This window comes from Rhagoletis zephyria, unplaced genomic scaffold, assembly GCF_001687245.7.
Source record: "Rhagoletis zephyria isolate East Lansing unplaced genomic scaffold, Rhagoletis_zephyria_1.1 Rzeph_scaffold_06141, whole genome shotgun sequence".
In the NCBI taxonomy this organism is placed as follows: domain Eukaryota; kingdom Metazoa; phylum Arthropoda; class Insecta; order Diptera; family Tephritidae; genus Rhagoletis; species Rhagoletis zephyria.
In genome coordinates, this window is record NW_016163224.1 from 1791 (window position 1) to 19902 (window position 18112).

General features: G+C 39.7%; 1 protein-coding gene across 2 annotated transcripts; it reads left to right on the forward strand.

The window, feature by feature from the left end:
• The first annotated feature begins 4436 nt into the window (after nt 1-4436).
• Nucleotides 4437-6439, forward strand: LOC108372894 (angiogenic factor with G patch and FHA domains 1). 2 transcript variants are annotated; one of them, XM_017628694.1, is made up of 7 exons: nt 4442-4529; nt 4589-5033; nt 5185-5345; nt 5408-5741; nt 5812-5926; nt 6011-6116; nt 6180-6439. In XM_017628694.1, the coding sequence occupies exons 2-7, from the start codon at nt 4610-4612 to the stop codon at nt 6345-6347; spliced, it is 1308 nt and encodes a 435-aa protein (XP_017484183.1). In that variant the 5' UTR covers nt 4442-4529; nt 4589-4609; the 3' UTR covers nt 6348-6439. The 2 variants fall into 2 exon arrangements, with proteins under 2 accessions (XP_017484182.1, XP_017484183.1); XM_017628693.1 differs by having other exon boundaries at nt 4437-5033.
• The last annotated feature ends 11673 nt before the right edge of the window (nt 6440-18112 follow it).

The window sequence follows — 18112 nt, forward strand, 5'->3', positions numbered from 1 at the left end:
TTTACTTTAACATCACCTGAAAAGAAACCTTTATGAGGAGCAGTTAACTTTAGAAAAATGTTAAACTACATTTCGCTAGCGTAAAGTGAATATTTTTTAAGTCCATTTGTTTTTTAATTTACAGGAGAGAAAAAAAACTTCCCAAACTTATTTCCTTAAAATATTTTGCAAAACTTTGATAACAACCATAATTAACATGATTTGTATTCTTTTGAATGGGTAGAAATAAAAACAAACAGAAACGGTCTTTTAGGAAACAATACATTTTTTCATTTTCCTTGCTTCCTGTATAAATATTTAAATTTTCATAAAAAATGGACTTATAAATTTTCACTCTGAGCCAGAGGTATTACACTTGAAATCCGTTGAACACTACAACGAGATTCGATGATCATTGAATCAAACTGAGAATCAAAACTGATAACAATGTTTAAAACGCTTTGACATATGTAGCTTTTGCGAAGCAGATAATTGGTTTCACTTAGAATTACACTGAGGGGTTGAAAAGCATACTAATGAAGATAGAATATGGGCAAAAATGCAGCATGTAAAAACTTTTGGCTGAGACGCTGGTAAGATCGCACGGAACTTTTATTAATCTTGTTTTAAACCATACTTCTTGATAAATAACCGACCTATTGAGATTAAAAAAAATATTCATCGCTGCCACAACTACTTGAAGCTCCAAGAGTTACCACTTAAAAATGATATAGTTTTATGATGTATTTTGGCACGAATTGCGTCATCTCTTGTCACATTTGGTTTGGCGTTGGGGCATCTTCTGTGTCATTTTTCATTCTCGACAATATATCATACACCCAGCCTTTGGAAACAACAAACAAAAACGAACTTTAGTTGTATCTATTTTATTAGATTGATAATAGCATCGAGTCCGTGAATGCTTCACAGGCTGCACAAATGTGGTCTGGTGGTATTTTGCCCCAGTGGCGGCGAAAAGCAATCTTCAACGGGTTGATACTTTGGCCTCGATAATGGACCACAGGGAAAAAAAGTCTATTGGGTTTAAGTCCGGTAAATATGGTAGCATTGTTGCGAAGAGATAAAGCTTGGAATCTTATTGAAACTTCCAATGGGTTTTACCGAATTTGTTCTCGGGCCCAAGGTAATAAAGCATCGTTTAAAATCCTTTCACGCGAGTTTTCTTGATATACCATTACGCTCTGTTCAATACAAAATACCACCAGACCACATTCGTTCGGCATGAGCAGCACTCCCGGCTACATCGAACAGTAATACACTATTGTTAAATTGTGACTAGTTTTTATGTTGAGCTGATGTTTTTAAATAAACAAGTAAAAATTAAACAAAATTTTACCATTTTTAATTTGTAACACATACCCCCGTATACTTCGCTGGTAATTTTTTACAATAAATTGGTTACTTTTTGAATACTTGGTATATGTGCAAACATCTTACTGATGCTCAGTGAATTTTACGGTGAAAATAGAAAAACAATTTTCGTTATCTTTGGTCGTTAGAGCAAAGAAAGTTCTTAGAGGTATTCATCTAAAGTTATAAACTATCAAGAAATGTGATGAAATGCTAAATTTGTATGGAAACCCGGTTTATTTATCATTTTATCACATTTGTCTTCAGTTTATCACCTTAGAAGAAGTACCATGTTGTCAAAGAAAAAAGGGACTAAGCTCCATGATTCAATAATTAAAGGTTTGCTCATTATTGACATTAAGAGTTTTGACACTCCCTTAGCTCCCTTACAAAAGCTTTGCACACACACACGAACCCACACACAAGGCTAAGGCTAAGGGAGCCGATTATGTCAAGAGAGAGCGAGAAAACTGCTTTTTGACAAACCTTTTATTATTGAATCATGACTAAGCTCATCATAATTCTGATTAATCAAAAAATACCCCGAAAATATTCGAAATGTGCACACTAAAGATTTCTTACCACTCTTACGTTCGCCACCCATATTTTAATATTTCATATAACTTGCGCATAATTTAATTTAATTCGACTTTACAAATAGGTGGAAACCTATTTCTAAATATTTTCAAACTAAAACATTCTTAACCCTCTTTCGTCTGACATCCTAATTTCCGTAATTCAAGTTGAATTAAATTTTTTAAACATAGTCAGTTTTGAAAATGAAACGAAGAGTGCACATCTGAAAACGGTATTATTATCTTAATATCAATCTAAATCTTAATCGTGACCAATTATCACCGTCGTCCCCTACCTTATCGTTGTTGTTGTAGCGGTAGACCTAAGCCCCGCCTATTTCAGTTCAGCCTTCAATTATTGTCGTCAAGCTCAACTAACGGTAGGCCCAGCAAACGTGCTGTTTCAATAGGGTCGGACCAAAGGGAGTGGGGTTGAGTAGGATTGAGCTGTCATGTGAAGAGATGGTTGGTGTCAGGCGGGGAGTCTCCGAATTCCGGGCACTCATTGAGGATATTGGGGTCGAGTATGGACAGGAAGCTGTTGAGGCGGCTACAATATCCAGGCCGTAACTGAGCCAGGGTAACGCGGGTCTCTCTTGGCAGTTGAAGCTGCGTCTCTTCTATAAGTTGTGATTGGGCTCCGATCACGGAATTCATAGGTCGGGAGTCGAGGAAGGAGGTGACCGACTCCCTATGAATGTCGTTGACCGCTCGCCTGTACGTTGTCGGGTCCAGTGTTTGGCCTATGTATTTCTGGACTGCGTCCTTGTACACGAAAAGGTGCCTCCTGATGTGCCTGGGCGGAGGCTCCTCCTCCAGCAGTGGCCTGCTGAGGTGTTCACTTCTGCGGCAGCCCACCAGAAACTGCTTGGAAAGCATTTTTTAGTGCTCTTTTACTGGGAGCCGTTTGGTCTCGCCGTGTAGGTGGTGCTCAGGTGACATCAGTCACCCAGTCGCTGTCCGGAGTGCGGCGTCCTGACAAGTCTGTAGCTTCGTCCACTGCGTCCAACTAGTCCCCGGCGACCAAACTGGTGCTGCATAATTTAGAACCGTTAGGCAAGGTGGTAGCTGAAGTACGGGTGTAGCAGGGCCTCTAGTGTCTTTGTGACCGGGAAAAGGAGCGTTATCGGGCGATATAAGACTTCTTTGTCGGCGGGCTTCCCCGGTTTCAGCAGTTGGACCAGTCTTCCTGATTTCCACACATCAGGAATGATGAGAGTGGCCATTGACAGGTTGAGGACCTCCGTTAGGTATGCGACTCCCGCGGGCCCCAAATGTTTCAGCATCAGCATATAGACTCCGTCGGGTCTAATGGCTTTTGCCTTCCCGATGACCCCCTTCACTTCGCCGCTGGTGAAAGCAAGTGGTGCTCTGTTTTTAGGCAGTTTGTGCAATCTACTGGTCACTCGACGTTTGGCCTTGTCTACCGAAGGACGCAGTCTGAATTTCCGGCTAAAGTAGCTCGCGTATTTCTTCTGGTCCGACGAAGCGCGACCTTCGAATGACATTTCCACATTGTCATCACGCTTCGTCGGGTTGGACAAGGACCTCATGGTTGACCAGAGCATACTCACACCATACGTGAAGTTACAGGCCTTCAAGTGCTCTTCCCACTTTTTCCGCTTGTGCTGATTTACCAGTTGCCGAATCTCCAAATTAAGGTCCTTCAAGCGAGGATCCCCGGGATCGACCTGGCGTAGGTGGTCACGCTGAATTGTTAGTACAGCTGCTTCAGCCGGGAAATTCGGACCGACTTCCGCGATGCGTCCGTATGGTTTGAAGCGAGCCGCTGTGGCAGTGACTACTCTGCGGAACTGGCGTTAGCCAGCATGTACATCTGTGTTTGTGGGAAGGGCGGCGAAGCTGCTCTCGGTAACTTCCGCGAAGCCGTTCCAATCAGCTTTGTTGAAGTTGGTGTAGGTTCGGTGGTCCGCGAGTGCAAAGTCGGTGAACTTATTGATCGAGATGATTATGGGCAGATGGTCTGATGCTAGTGTTAGCATAGGTCGCCATGATATGCTATTTATCAGACTAGCGCTAGCAATTGTTAGGTCTGGCGCGCTGCTGCAGCTACCCACAGTCCTGGTGGGGGCGTCGTCGTTCATGATGCAGAATGTCGAATCGTCTAAGATCGCGGTGCGCGTTGAAGTCACCTACTACCATTCGGTTTTCACCTCTGAGTAGCGCACCTATGTCAGGGTGATATCCTGCCGGGCAGCAGGTGATAGGGGGTATATACACGTTAAATAATTCGAGCTCGACATCGCCTGACCGGACAGCTATGCCNCACTTATTCGGATTACAAAAACAAACTCTTTAACTGTTTAATACTCAACTAATGCGCCTCCACCAACGATCTACAATGGGTTTGAGAGCAACCAAATCAAAGTAAAGTTAACTGCTCGTCTACTACTTTTCTACTATACTAGCAGAAATCATCATGCAAAAAAAAAATGTATAATATTTTGTAAGCTTTGTATATTTTCTCCTTTTTACAGTGCAACACCGCCAACGATAATGATGTGTTAACGAATTATGTAAATAATTCACTTTTAAATCGTTTTTCAAATCTTAACATAAACCGAATGCGTAGCAATGCATTAGGTAAGCTTTGGTAGCGTGAAATGTCGATGAAAACGCGGATTTCTTTTCTACTGTTGCAGGATGATATTGATGTGGACGAGATGGTCGAGTTCGATGAGTTTGGTGGCGTTATAACCGATCTGGAGCGATTGCGCAAAATCAAAGAGGAGCGTCGTAAGGAGCAGGAGGAGGAACGTGCATGGCGCAAAAAGAAGAAATCCAAAAGTCTTAAAGAGACAAAGAGTGTTAAATCGCCGAAACGCAAGCATAAGGCGAAAAAACGTAAGCGTTCTCGTAAGCATGCGCGCTCATCGTCTGCTTCGTCTGACAGCGAGAGCGGAGAGAGCTATGATAAGAAATCGGCATCAACTAAGCGCGCACGTAATAAGTCCTGCGATATTGAGGACGGTGAATTAACTGACTGTAGCAGCAGTGAGAGCGATATCGATAGTGAGGATAGCAAATGGGCTAGTGGAAAGGAGGGCAAGAGCGCTGCGACCTTTTCTGGCGGTGGTCGCTTACAAGGTTTGTTTAGTGCTATTTTTAATCCCTCTATGAATGTTAGGAAAAGAAATTCGCGTTTAAGTCCAAATCTAATGCAATAAAATCTCATTTCCATTGTTATATAATCTAATTCTTAATATAATATCAAATATTTTGCCTTGCTGCTTTTTAGATATAGCCAAAAAGTATCCGCCCTCGCTGCGCGTTATTGTGCAGGAAAGTAATTTAGAAGGCCTGAAGGTTGGTAATCTTAGCCTCATTACCTACAAAGGTGGCAGTTTGGGGCGTGAAGGCAATCATGATGTCGTAATACCGGACGTGAATGTGTCCAAGGTGAGCAAATTTGCCATGAAAAGTGATTCTTCAATCAATTAAATATTTGTTTTACCTCTTAGCTACACATGAAATTTCACTACGACCACAAAGAGGCCGTTTACAAATGCATCGATTTGGGTTCACGCAATGGCACCGTATTGAATGGCGTACGCATGTCTGCCTCCAAACGAGAGAGCTCCGAGTATGATTTGGTGCATGGTAGCGTTCTACAAATCGGCCAAACGAAGCTATTATGCCACGTGCATGAAGGCAACAGCACATGTGGCTTGTGTGAGCCGGGTTTGCTGATCGAGTCGCCACGTGAAAGTAACGTCACTCCTGGCAATACAATTGTGCTATCCCATCGCGAGCAGTTGAAGATGCTGCAGAAGAAGTATGGCTTGGAGAAGGAGAGTGCGTGAAGATTATACAGGCTTAAATATATATATTAAATCGAATGTACATATATCTTCGATCGTTTCAGAATTTGTAGAGGCTAAACAAAATACGGGCAGCTATAATGATCGTGCCGCAACAAGACGCATACAAATTGGCAGCTCAACTGATGGCGAGAAAACGCAAACAGCTTCGATTAATACGTAGGCACATCTTCGCAACATTTGTTTTAATTTGCATTTTTTAAATCTAAATTTTTTTCTAAATCTCTTCCTAACTGTTTTTAGTGAGATATCTTCCGAGAATAAAGGTTTCAAAATGCTCTCTAAACTTGGTTGGAATAAGGGCGAAACTCTGGGCAAGGCTAATGATGGCTCAGCCCTCTTAGAACCGGTGCGTTTTTGTTGCAATTTTAAATCACCTGCACTTACTAATTGTAATTTTGTTTCTGCTTAGATCAAAGTCTCATCAAATGAAGGTAAAAAAGGTTTGGGTTGTGCAGAGGCCCCTTCGGGTAGAGTAGCACTTTCCAACGCTGACAAGCGTAAGATTTCAATTCGGCAGAAGACACAGGTACGTTATCAGCAAGCCGACATTTTCGGAGATAGTGAAGATAGTTCTTAATGCATTAAATTACTTATTATTCATGGCGTTGTGTTTAAAATAGTTTAAATAATAAAGCAGCAGTTGTTATAACAACTCATATGAACAATGTGCCTCACGATGTAACTGTGAAATTTAGAAAAAAATACGTTTTTCGGCTATGAAATCTAATTCACCAACGTACATATTCACGCATGAAACATTACCACTAATATTTCACTAAATACATCGCCGATTACGAGACTTGTTGAGAGCACGACTGTCGCTTACCGCAAAGAGATGCATTATTTGCCAAGGACTGTTACTGCAGAATTCTCCAAAACTTTTAGTAAATGTTTTATGGCGGTACAGTAAGAAGCGGACCAGGTAATTTTTGTTTTATTCAAGATTTGTTATTTTTTTTGCTTATTTGTAGATATGTAGATTATTTGTTACTTTAGTGAAAGAGGAAAAGCTCAACCAGCCACCGACGGAGCGCCCTTCCAACTTCGGAGCGCAACGGCTACGTCAGCGTCATGCGGTGGAGAGTTTTCGTTAACATGAGCTGGTTGAGCTATTATAGGTACATTTAAATATTATTAAATGAGCGCATAATGTTACGCCAGCAATATTTAATTTTTGAGACTTCGCTTGTTCAGAAAGTGGAATATATTTGTGGCAAGGAGGTAAAACGAGGGGTAGGGTTAGATCATTCCCACGACAGCCGGTTCTACATTCCCACCACAGCCGGTTCTACGTACCGGAATGACTCGGGTATTACCCGACCAAGGACTGTTGTTTCGGCGATCTAACCCCGTTTAGGTCGGCGAAGTATCTCAGAAGTTCAGTAGATTGAATGAGGATGTGCCAAATGAGTGTCCGGCATGCGGAGAGACCCCACATGACTCGAAACATCTCTTCGCATGCCCGGAAAACCCGACAACCCTAACGGCTTTGTCCTTGTGGACCAACCCAATAGAAGCTGCACGCTTCCTAGGGCTGCCGTTAGTGGAACTTGACGACAACGACTGAGATACCAACCGATCTGGGCGGGGTTGTTGTAGTCGCTACAACAACGACAACAACAGGGGTAGTGCAACTCCCTATTCTTAATAATGAAATCGAAAAGAAACAAACTATATTTTCTATAATAAAAAGTCGAAAACGCATGAGTTCAAACGCGGTTATGCAAGACTTACACTTGATTTACCTAGAATCTTAGAAACGATTACTCTCCGTGTCATCTATTGCTTTTTCTCTTTTCTTTTGATCCTCAGCATTTGTATTTGCACACGCAAAATTTTAAGCTTTTAATTTGTTTGGGGTAAAATTGAATACAAATTACAATTGAAATTACTGTATTAAAGTGAATCAAATTGCTATTTTTTTATTTTAATTTCTGTCTTTATTTGAATTTTTGTTTTTCGATTGCCAGATGAATTGCATTCATACGAAAAATCATATTTGTGTGGCATAGTCGCATGAATTTTATTAAAAGTATGTGAAAAATGATGTGGCTGCATGATTCTCTAAAATTTTACTTAGAAATCAAATACCTATATCTGTTTCAAGTGTTGTTTTGGGGTATGCAGTCCGATGCTTAGAAAAATGCATTTTTTGCCGACGTTTCGAACGTTTATTGTGGTCTTCTTCAGGGGGACATTTAACATTAATTTGCATGATCCTTACTCAAAATTGCTGCATTTCTCTGCATCTAGTTTAGTTTTTAATTAGTTTAAACATGTTAACATAACATTAAGGACTGAAAGTTTTAAAGGCAAGAATGAATGTGAATGAATATATGTAATACAATACGCCAAATCTTAGACAAATACAATATATTATGTAGCATATTTTAGGCGCAACTGAAATTGAATATCGAGATGCTACATATTGTCACCTGGAATGCAAAAAGACATAACAATATCGCAACTGAAATGGAAAAAGCCGTGACTAATATTTAATTTTTTTTTATATGTTTTTAAGACTTGAAAAATTTTTTCGCACTCATAATTATTATGAATAGACTTCTATAATATCAGTCACAAAATAAAAGTCTTTGAAGCCTTAAAAATATTTATCTCGCTGATAATTATTATGAAAAGACTTTTATTATTTACGTCTTAAAATAATAGTTATCGATGACTTAAAAAATTTTTCTCACACATAATTATTTTGAAAGGGCTATTATAATATAAGTCCTTGAGCAATAATTATAGGTGACTCGAAAAATTTTTATCTTAATATAATAATTAGTGATTGACTCTGAGTCTTTTCCATCCATCATATAAATCAAAAAGAGAATTTTGAATTTTTTATTAGTTACGACTTTTTGCGTTTCAGCGATGGTGTTTGTTACGTCTTTTTGCATTTCAGGTGACGATATGTATCGATGTAGGTTCAAGCAAAAATTACATAAAATACTTGGTCCCTCTGCTGTAGGAGCGAAACTAGAAGCTTTTACCAAGAGGTTGAAAATTTTGCAAAACTAATACAATGAACGACAAGTATTATGAGTGCTGTTTTCTCCATGCGCTGTTTTGTGCCTGGTTCTGACCACAAAAAAAAAAACTATATATTAAGGACTCATTAAATAGGACAATGCGAAAGTCTTAAATTTTTAGTTACTTTATTTGAATTTCTTTAATATTCGCACATAGAGAGAGACATGGGTTAGTTAAGTATGTATGTATGTATATTTATTTAAATATTTATACGTTTTTCTTTCTTTATATCAATTTAAATTACAACTTTCAACAATCAATTAAATTTCATGCTAATTTTTGCGGTTAATCTATCAGTCGGTTAAATAAAATTTAATTGTAAATAAATACATTCGATAATACAATATGCTCGATCGTATCCGTATGCATGTATGTATGTTTGTATTTATGTAAGTATTGTGTGCATTTATGTATATACAGAGTGTCCTAGTCCACCTAGTCCACCACCTAAAAAATAGAGGGAAATGTCTTATTGAAAACCTCAAAAATTTTACCTTCTAAATCGGGGATGCTCTATCCTTCAATGGTATTATCGACTTCCGGTTTCGACCAATTTCGACCGGAAGTGGGTTAAACTGACCGGAAGTAAATTTTTTCAAATTGGATATGCATGTTTTTAGTGCAGATTCGGATTGTAAGGATACAAATACGAAAATTTTCCCCGAAGCGCTGTTTTCAACCCTTAAATGACCTTCGAACTTCAACTCGTCCTGGACTTCTACACAAAATTACATACATTTTGTCTGAAACTTGTTTCCGGTTTGGACCGGAAGTGGGTAAAACTAACCGGAAGTTAAATTTTTTTTAATTACACATCAATGTATATTTTTACTAAAGGCTCGTATTCTGTGGACAAAAATATGCAACTTCCGGGACGAGTTAAAGTTCGAAAGCCTTTTAGAAATTGAATTTATCCTTAGAATCCGAATCAGTACTAAAACCAAGCATATCTAATTTGAAAAAAAAATTTACTTCCGGTCAGTTTAACCCACTTCCGGTCGAAATCGGAAGACGATAGTACCATCGAAGGATACAGCATCCCTGATTTATTCGGTAACATTTTTGCGGTTTAAAACAAAAAAAAAATTCCCTCCTTTTTAGAGGGGGTGGACGGGTGGTCTAGGACACCCTGTATAATATATGTATATTCCGGTTCGATTGTATAATAGCATCAATAATAATTTAACTTTGTTCGACATTAAAGATATCAATAATAATGACAATAAGTTAATTCATTTATTTATAGACTACGGATTTCATTAAACTACTAATTCGTTTATACTAACATAATATACATATGTATGTATGTATGTCTGTCTGCACACGCTTGTGTTTGCAATTAAGTATTTTAATTTAAATAGATAACTACATACATGTGTTTTGTATGTATAAAGTATATATTTTAAAGCCTCTTAAGATATGTTTTTACTATTTATTTCGAATGTGCATGATTATGTTTATGCGCATGTATGCTGCATATACATTTATACTACATACATAGTTATGTACATATGTATGTACATACGCGAGTATACATGCGCTTAAAATGTGTGTTTAGGTATGTATGTATGTATGTATGAACTATGTATGTATGCAAGTGTGTAAGTATAAATTTTAATATTATCAATTATGAGTTGTTAAATCTCTAAATTGGCTAAGTTATGTATGTAATCATAGCATCGATAAGTATGTGTGTGTTCGTATACTACATATGATAAATAAATTTATAATTTTTTCTACTTGCTAAAATTACTAAGGGTAAGTTCGGAATATGTATGTATGTATGTATAAATATCTTTGGAAGCATCTAAGGACTAATATGCGAATAAGCCTGGGTTAGAAGGGAACTTATGTATGTATGTAGCATTTTTATGAACTATGAGCAAACAATACATATACACATATACACACATATGTACATACATGAAAATAATAATAACAGTGGTTTCAAAGTCAGCCAATATGTATTACAATATTTACTAATCCATGTAATTAATTTCTTTAAATATGCTTAGTGGAAGACTAACTAAGGTTGTGTGAGTGTGCATATACATATGTATGTAGGAAATTAACGACTAACACACATATTTTCTAAGAATTCCTTTTTATGGATTATTGTATTTTAATTTTTTTCATATTTGATCAGGGACCAAAAATACCTGTTATCTCGAATTTACAAATTGAAAACGTTACCCGAATTCTGAAATTTAATGAAAACGTTGTTTCAAAACAGTTATTAGGTGAAAAATATTTTTTATTACGCCGATAATAGTTATGACCCAACGTTATATTTCCGTTGTTTGATAACAGTTATTGCCCAACGTTTATTTTATAGGTTGTCTGATAAAGGTTGTAAGATAAGAATATTTGCGAAAACGAAGATGGAGAAGAAGATAAAGATGATGAAAATAAAAGAGGAGGAGTGAAATAACTGTTACCAAACAACATAAAAATAAAAGTTGGGAAATAACTGTTATCAAGCAATGTAAAAAATAAACGTTGGGAAATAACTGTTATCAAGTAACGTAAAAAATAAATGTTGGGAAATAACTATTATTAGCGACGGAAAACATATTTCTCCTACATAACAGTTATCAGGCAACGTAAAAAGTAAATGCTGGGTTATAACTCTTATCGGCGAAATAAAAAAAATATTTCTCGTCTAATAACGGTTATGGAACAACGTTTTTCCGATAAAACTTATAACTGTTATGTCCCTGTATTTGATTTATTTTTGTATTAGTTCTTTTACCACTTTATTTTTTTTTCGTTTACGTTTTCGTTTTCGTTTTTATTANCGAATTATATGTATGATTGTTTACTCCACAAATTTTGCCCTCCTCAAAACGCAGCGACTGCGGGTAGATGAACATAGAAAGACAATCAAAATTTAAATAAGAATTTTATAAAAAGAAAACAACAAAAATAAACAAAACTCACTCACCGTTGGTCGTCGTTTCCTTGCACATTTATAACTACAGGTTACACAGCGCGGCTCATGAGTTAGCAAATCCACGAGGCAGGTGTGTTTGTGACCGCAGTTTATTTCATTGCAAGTTGGACGATCGACTGCAAAAACAAAGTAACAGAAAATCGCAATAATGTTATTGATATGTTCAAGATCAAACAAATATTTAAGGTCAATGCATAATGCACGCGTAATAACAAAGGCCAACAAAATTTCAAAAAATGTCTGCGGCACGGTGATAAGAGGGAGCCCTGATTCTTATAGGATTTTTTCCGTAGAATCAGAATCTGAAATTAGAAATATTAGATTGACTTATTTTTATCTTACGGTGCGCCTGAACCAAGATTAAATCAAAGGTTGGCGGACATTGGATAATCTTGGAAGTCTCTAAAAATTCAAAACAGAAAATTATACATACAGGGCTTTTCGAGACAAGTGACCTTGCAAATTTTTATTCCAAATTTCTTTTTAGCCGACTTCGCAAGAAGGAGGCGGGTTATCAATTCGTCAGAATACTTTTTATTTTTTTTTTATGTATGTTACCGCATAGCTGTGGACCACGTTAACCAATTTCTATAAATCTTTTTTTTTTTTTAAAGGAAAGGTGTTACCTCACAGGTGGTCCCATTCTAATTTGGTTTATGTCCGATCATTGGATCATGACGAGATTAACGATAATCTTAAATTTTTATATGAGAATTGAAGTCGGTTTTGTTTTTTGCTTAAAAATTATTTAATTTTACAATTTTTATTTTTACAGTTATATTGTATACGCTTTAGGGTAGTCCAAAAAAAAGTAAATTTGAGTAATTTTGATGCTCTCACCGCTTCCTCTTGAGTCGACTACCGAAAATAATACCCGATTGTTTATTTAACCAATTTCTAACATTAACTATTTTTTATAGGCCCCTCAAAGACCAAAAAAAATGCGATGCGGCACCCATAAAAATCGTTAGTATAGAAAAATGGTAAAATAAACAATTTAGTATTATTATCACACATTCACAGAGGATGTTTTCTGGCATTTCTTCGTCCATCTCATGGATTTCTGAGGCATTCCCTGCCACAGATCTCTATCGCACGCATCTCCGCATGGAAAAGAGTGGATATCGATTTATTAAAATTCGGCGCCCAAATATACCAGCTCCAGTATTTCCATCTTCAAGTTTTGGTCCGTGTACCAAACTTCATCTCCGGCTTTTGATTCGGAAGCAGTTAGGATTCTCAGTGCCGACCTCTCTATTTCGATTGGGAAGAGTGTATGCTCACAAGAGAACTGAGTGCATCAGTAGGACGGGTGCGCATAGCATCTGTTATGCCGACGCATAGGTGACCATCGGCTTCAGAACCGTGTTAAATGGCCAGCAGGTCCCTTTGCGGGAGGGGCCCCAAGTTTTTCTAAAAAGTCGCTCGCAAGCGAAGAATGCTCTCTTCGCCTTGTTGGCGGTTGCATCTAAATGTGTGTCCCATGTGAGTGTCTTATCCAGCCCCCCACCCCCGGGTATATTGCTTTATTTGAAAGACCAATTCTACTGCCGCCTAGAATGAATTCCGTCATGGATAACATTATTCTGCGGGTAAACGGAACCAGAAGTACTTTTAGATAATCCTTTGTCACACCATCTTTGTGTAATGCATGCCCTGTTACGCAGATCAACAGATCGTCTCGAAACCTTGTGTTTCGAAAACGTGGTCGTTCAGTAGGAAAAGGAGTTCGTCTATACCAAGGACATTGTGCTCCATCAATAAAGCTCCAATAATGGCTTTTGCCTACAACTTGCCTCTGTAGCAGTTTTTTCGTGAGGACTGCAAGAAGTAATCCATTTGCCAATACCCATGTGTCGATGCCTAGGGTTGTAGTCCAAGCGACTCACAAACTTGTGATCGGGCTTCTTCAGTTTCGTGGCAAAGTTAGCGGCAGTGGAACTTGATGTAGAATAGCCAATGGTACATCGGGAATCTCTTATAGTTTATGGAACCCCGGGTAGTTGAAAGTGCCTCTTGGCGGCATACTCAATGGGCTACTATGACTCTTATGCTAAACCAAAGTGTACTTGCACTACCGCAAGTGAGCATCCAACAAATCAACTGAGTCCTATACTAAGGATTATAGCTGCAACAGCTGAGTGAAGTTTATGAAGTAATTTGCAAAATGTTTTAACATAAGACATATGTATGTATGTGTGTATGGGCGAAAGCAAATTACTTTATAGCCTTATCAGCACAGACATGTATCGCAAATGGGGAATCCATCATTAATAACAATAGCAGTTATATGGAGACTACGTAAGACACTGGCGCACGATTGCATCTTTAAGCATACAATGTTGCATTCCTTGAGCCAAACTAGAACAGCAAAAAACCAGCAACTTGACCAAAACAATTTTGTTTTCAACTCGCTGAGGGCAAAAGAATGCAAAGATTAAACAAAAAAAAAAAAAAAAGCCTGTAAGACGTACAAAAACAACAAGCGCAAAAGTGCTATTTATCTGCGTGCGTGCAGCTGCAACAACACAAATAATAATAAAAATTAATAAACCTCAATCATTCAAATTGTTTTTCACGTGGACTTGTACGATACATATGTACATAGCAAGCCCATACACCGGTCTGTTTTGTCTGTTCCTGTCTGTCTGTCTGTCTGTCTGAGGCTGTCTGGCAAGGTTGCGTAGCGTACCATAAACACACATATTTATATATCCAGAAGGGTATGTACATATATGTGTGTGTGATTGTGTGTTTACATTTATATAGGCCTTAAGTGAAGGTAACGAAGTGACGGCTGCAAGCGTCACGTCGCGTCGCGTTGCGCCGTGCGCTCATTTGCGAAATGTTGCACCTTAATGCGAACAACACATTTTCCCGTCAAAATAATGTCTGGCCCAAAGGTGATTGGAGTCCGCAACAATGTTTTCCGTAGATATTCAAATTCGTAGGTATGCTTGTGTGTGTGTGTGTTTGAGCGTGCAAATGTGTTGCGAATGCGCGCTTGTATGCAGTTGTTATTACCACATCGTTGCCGTTGTTGCAACGCATAAACAACCACAGCGACATCCACAAACTGTGCAGGCGCAACGATCGGCGGGTCCGTCGGTCCGTCAATTCCGACGACCGGTTGCATGCCCACTTCGTAGACATAGTATTCATTGCTGTCGCGTTCCCCACCGTTCCGCCACGCGTTCCCCACCGTTCCGCCACGCGTTCTTCGACCATTTGTCCATTCGTCGCGGTCACAGCCATAACCGCAGTCTNCTGCAAGCGTCACGTCGCGTCGCGTTGCGCCGTGCGCTCATTTGCGAAATGTTGCACCTTAATGCGAACAACACATTTTCCCGTCAAAATAATGTCGGGCCCAAAGGTGATTGGAGTCCGCAACAATGTTTTCCGTAGATATTCAAATTCGTAGGTATGCATGTGTGTGTGTGTGTGTGTCTGAGCGTGCAAATGTGTTGCGAATGCGCGCTTGTATGCAGTTGCCGTTGTTGCAACGCATAAACAACCGCAGCGACATCAACAAACTGTGCAGGCACAACGATCGGCGGGTCCGTCGGTCCGTCAATTCCGACGACCGGTTGCATGCCCACTTCGTAGACATAGCATTCATTGCCGTCGCATTCCCCACTGTTCCGCCACGCGTTCTTCGACCATTTGTCCATTCGTCGCGGTCACAGCCATAACCGCAGTCCCCACTGCAGCAGCCAATACTACAGCCGCAGTCACCGCCACCGCCCCAAGCACAGGCACAGTCACAGTCGTAATCGCGGTAATCGCTGTTGCAGTCTCGTCTGCAACGCCCATTTTCAATGTTTTGCATTTCTTTCCTGCATGTCCACACGGCTACTGTGTTGCGCATGCGCACGCGCATTCCACCTTCGCTCCGTTGTTGTCTCTCGGCCTTTGAAGTGAAAAGGTTCGCTGCATGCATAATATATGACCGGTGCATTGCGGTGATACAATCGCTCTCTACATACTTGCGGCGAATTCTTCACTTACTTACCAATCAACCAACCAAGCCAAACAGCTGCCCCACTCACCCCACGCGCACAGGATTTTAACGCGCCAGACAGTGAAAAACAACTTCGATAGCGTTTTTTTTTTTTTAATTTCATGTCTGCATTGTGTTGCGTCTGTTGGCCTGTGGCCAGCCACCAGTCACCGAACTTTACCATTCGACAGGTAATTTTTTACACCAGTGTCTGGCAGAACGCATGCGCGTGAGTGCGCTCGCGCCATGTGGCCATTGTCGTTCACGTCGTCGTCATCGTCTTCGTAGTTACAACCGCACTCCTTTAATTTTGCCCAGGTCGAAATGCGCCAGACGCATAAACAACAACAGCCAAGGCGAATGAAGAAAATTTAAAGGTAAAATAATCACGAAGCAGAGCAGTTATTCAGTTTATAATGCCCTTAACAGAATTTCAATATAAAAATACTTCTTTATTGTCATACCGTTGGTTGGGGAGCTTACTTAGCTTGGTTTTGCTTAATTTTATCAGTATTCGATATCGAATTGATTTTGAGATCGCGACATTCGATAGCGATTCGATTCCATCCGAAACGAATAGACATTTGATTACGAATGCCGGAATTCGGGCCCTGATAAGTCCACCATTATCCACCAGGTATTCACAAAAGGTCAAATCTTGCAAGTATTGGAAAAGAAGGCCGCGAAGAGAACCGACCAACGCTACCAACGTCCAGCCTCGTCAGATTTGTGAGTCGGGATGCTGATGAATAAGGTTATAGATAAGGCGACTCTCTATCCTGAGTACTTTGATGCTGAAGAAGATAATAGGAGCTGCTGAACTTAATCTCCTTCCAACCAGAGCGCAGTTAGCGCACTCGAGTCTCGGCATTCACTTCACTCTAGACAGTTTGGGAACCAGCTTTAACCCCGATAATAACTTCAATCTTTAAATCAAACGGAGTATCACCCTCAAACAGTGAGGAGCAGTTCAAATAGAATGAGTGCAGCGTGAGTCACTGTGTAAGAGGTTCAGGCAAGTATCGAGCATATAACTTGAGAATTGGATTATTATCTCAACAACTTGCATAATGTGAAACAGAAATGAAATTTGATCGCCATGTAAGCACTGAAGTTGGTAAAGGGTGCCAGATGGTCGGGGCGCTTTAAAAATCCACAAAACATGTAGTCAAATTTAACCAAATGTTACGTCAGGCCCATAAGCCTCACTCCATTATTTCTTAAAACTACCCCAAATACCTTGGAGTTATTCTCACCAAGACACTTGATATTGAAGACCGCTCTAGGAAGGCCAATACCGCACTATATGCCTCAGATTCGGACACGCAAAAGTACTTGAAACTCCACTGGATAATCTACGGCAGTTAGATTTAACCACTCCTCTACTCTCTTTAGACAATTAATTCTCCATAAGAATTACAAAAAGGAACGAATGGGAAGGAGCCACAGTCATAAACCCAGGGTCGACGGCTATATGTAAAGATGGCTCCAAGCTTAACGAAAGAGGGCGCTGCGGAATTTACTCTGGCGAAATCGCGCTAAACATCAGTTTTCGTTTATCGGACCATTGTAGCGTTCTTCAAGCAGAGCTAAACGCCATAATGGAGGCGGCTCGTAGGCTCATAACCTTCGCCCCTCCAGAACAGCCTATCGCTATTTGTACTGAGAGCCAGGCTGGTATCATCGATGAGGTAAATACCACGTAGGCTGTGGAAACCACCTGCCATACTAACAGGAAAATTTGATGTCAAACGATCCATAGCTGTCACTCGACTGGACCGCTCTGTTCTCAGATTAGTAGTCGGGGTAATCAGCGAACACTGCCCGATGGACAGACGTAGGTTACGCCACCACGATTTTTATCACAGTTCCAGAGGCGAGAAGGTGCAGAGCATCAAACATTATCTCTGCCATTGCACTTTTTAGATTGTTTAGCCGACCTGAGCTCGGCGAAAATTCTCGACTTTTTGTGATCTATGTATATGACACGCACCCGGTGGTTCAGTTAATAAGGGGGGAAAGAAACAAATGGCTTCGGACAGCGGTGTCAAAACGGGCTTTTCCAGCCTACGTGTGCTCCGCGCTCTGCGCGATGGCAGCCGCTCTTACCTAACCTACGGCATGAGTTTAGGCTCAGGTTTTTTTTTTTGACAAGTAGTCAAGCTGAAGCTAAATAGTTTGCATCGGAAAGTTTCGTTTACTTACTGCCTGGCTTTGTCTGATTTTGAAAACGTTCGCCCGTGATCACATAGAAGTTTCTTTCTTTCTTTAAAAGGATTGGAGGTATTTTAAGAAAGTTTTCTGTCCCGTAGCATGCCCGTCCTGTGAGCCAGTCCACTTACTGGCATAA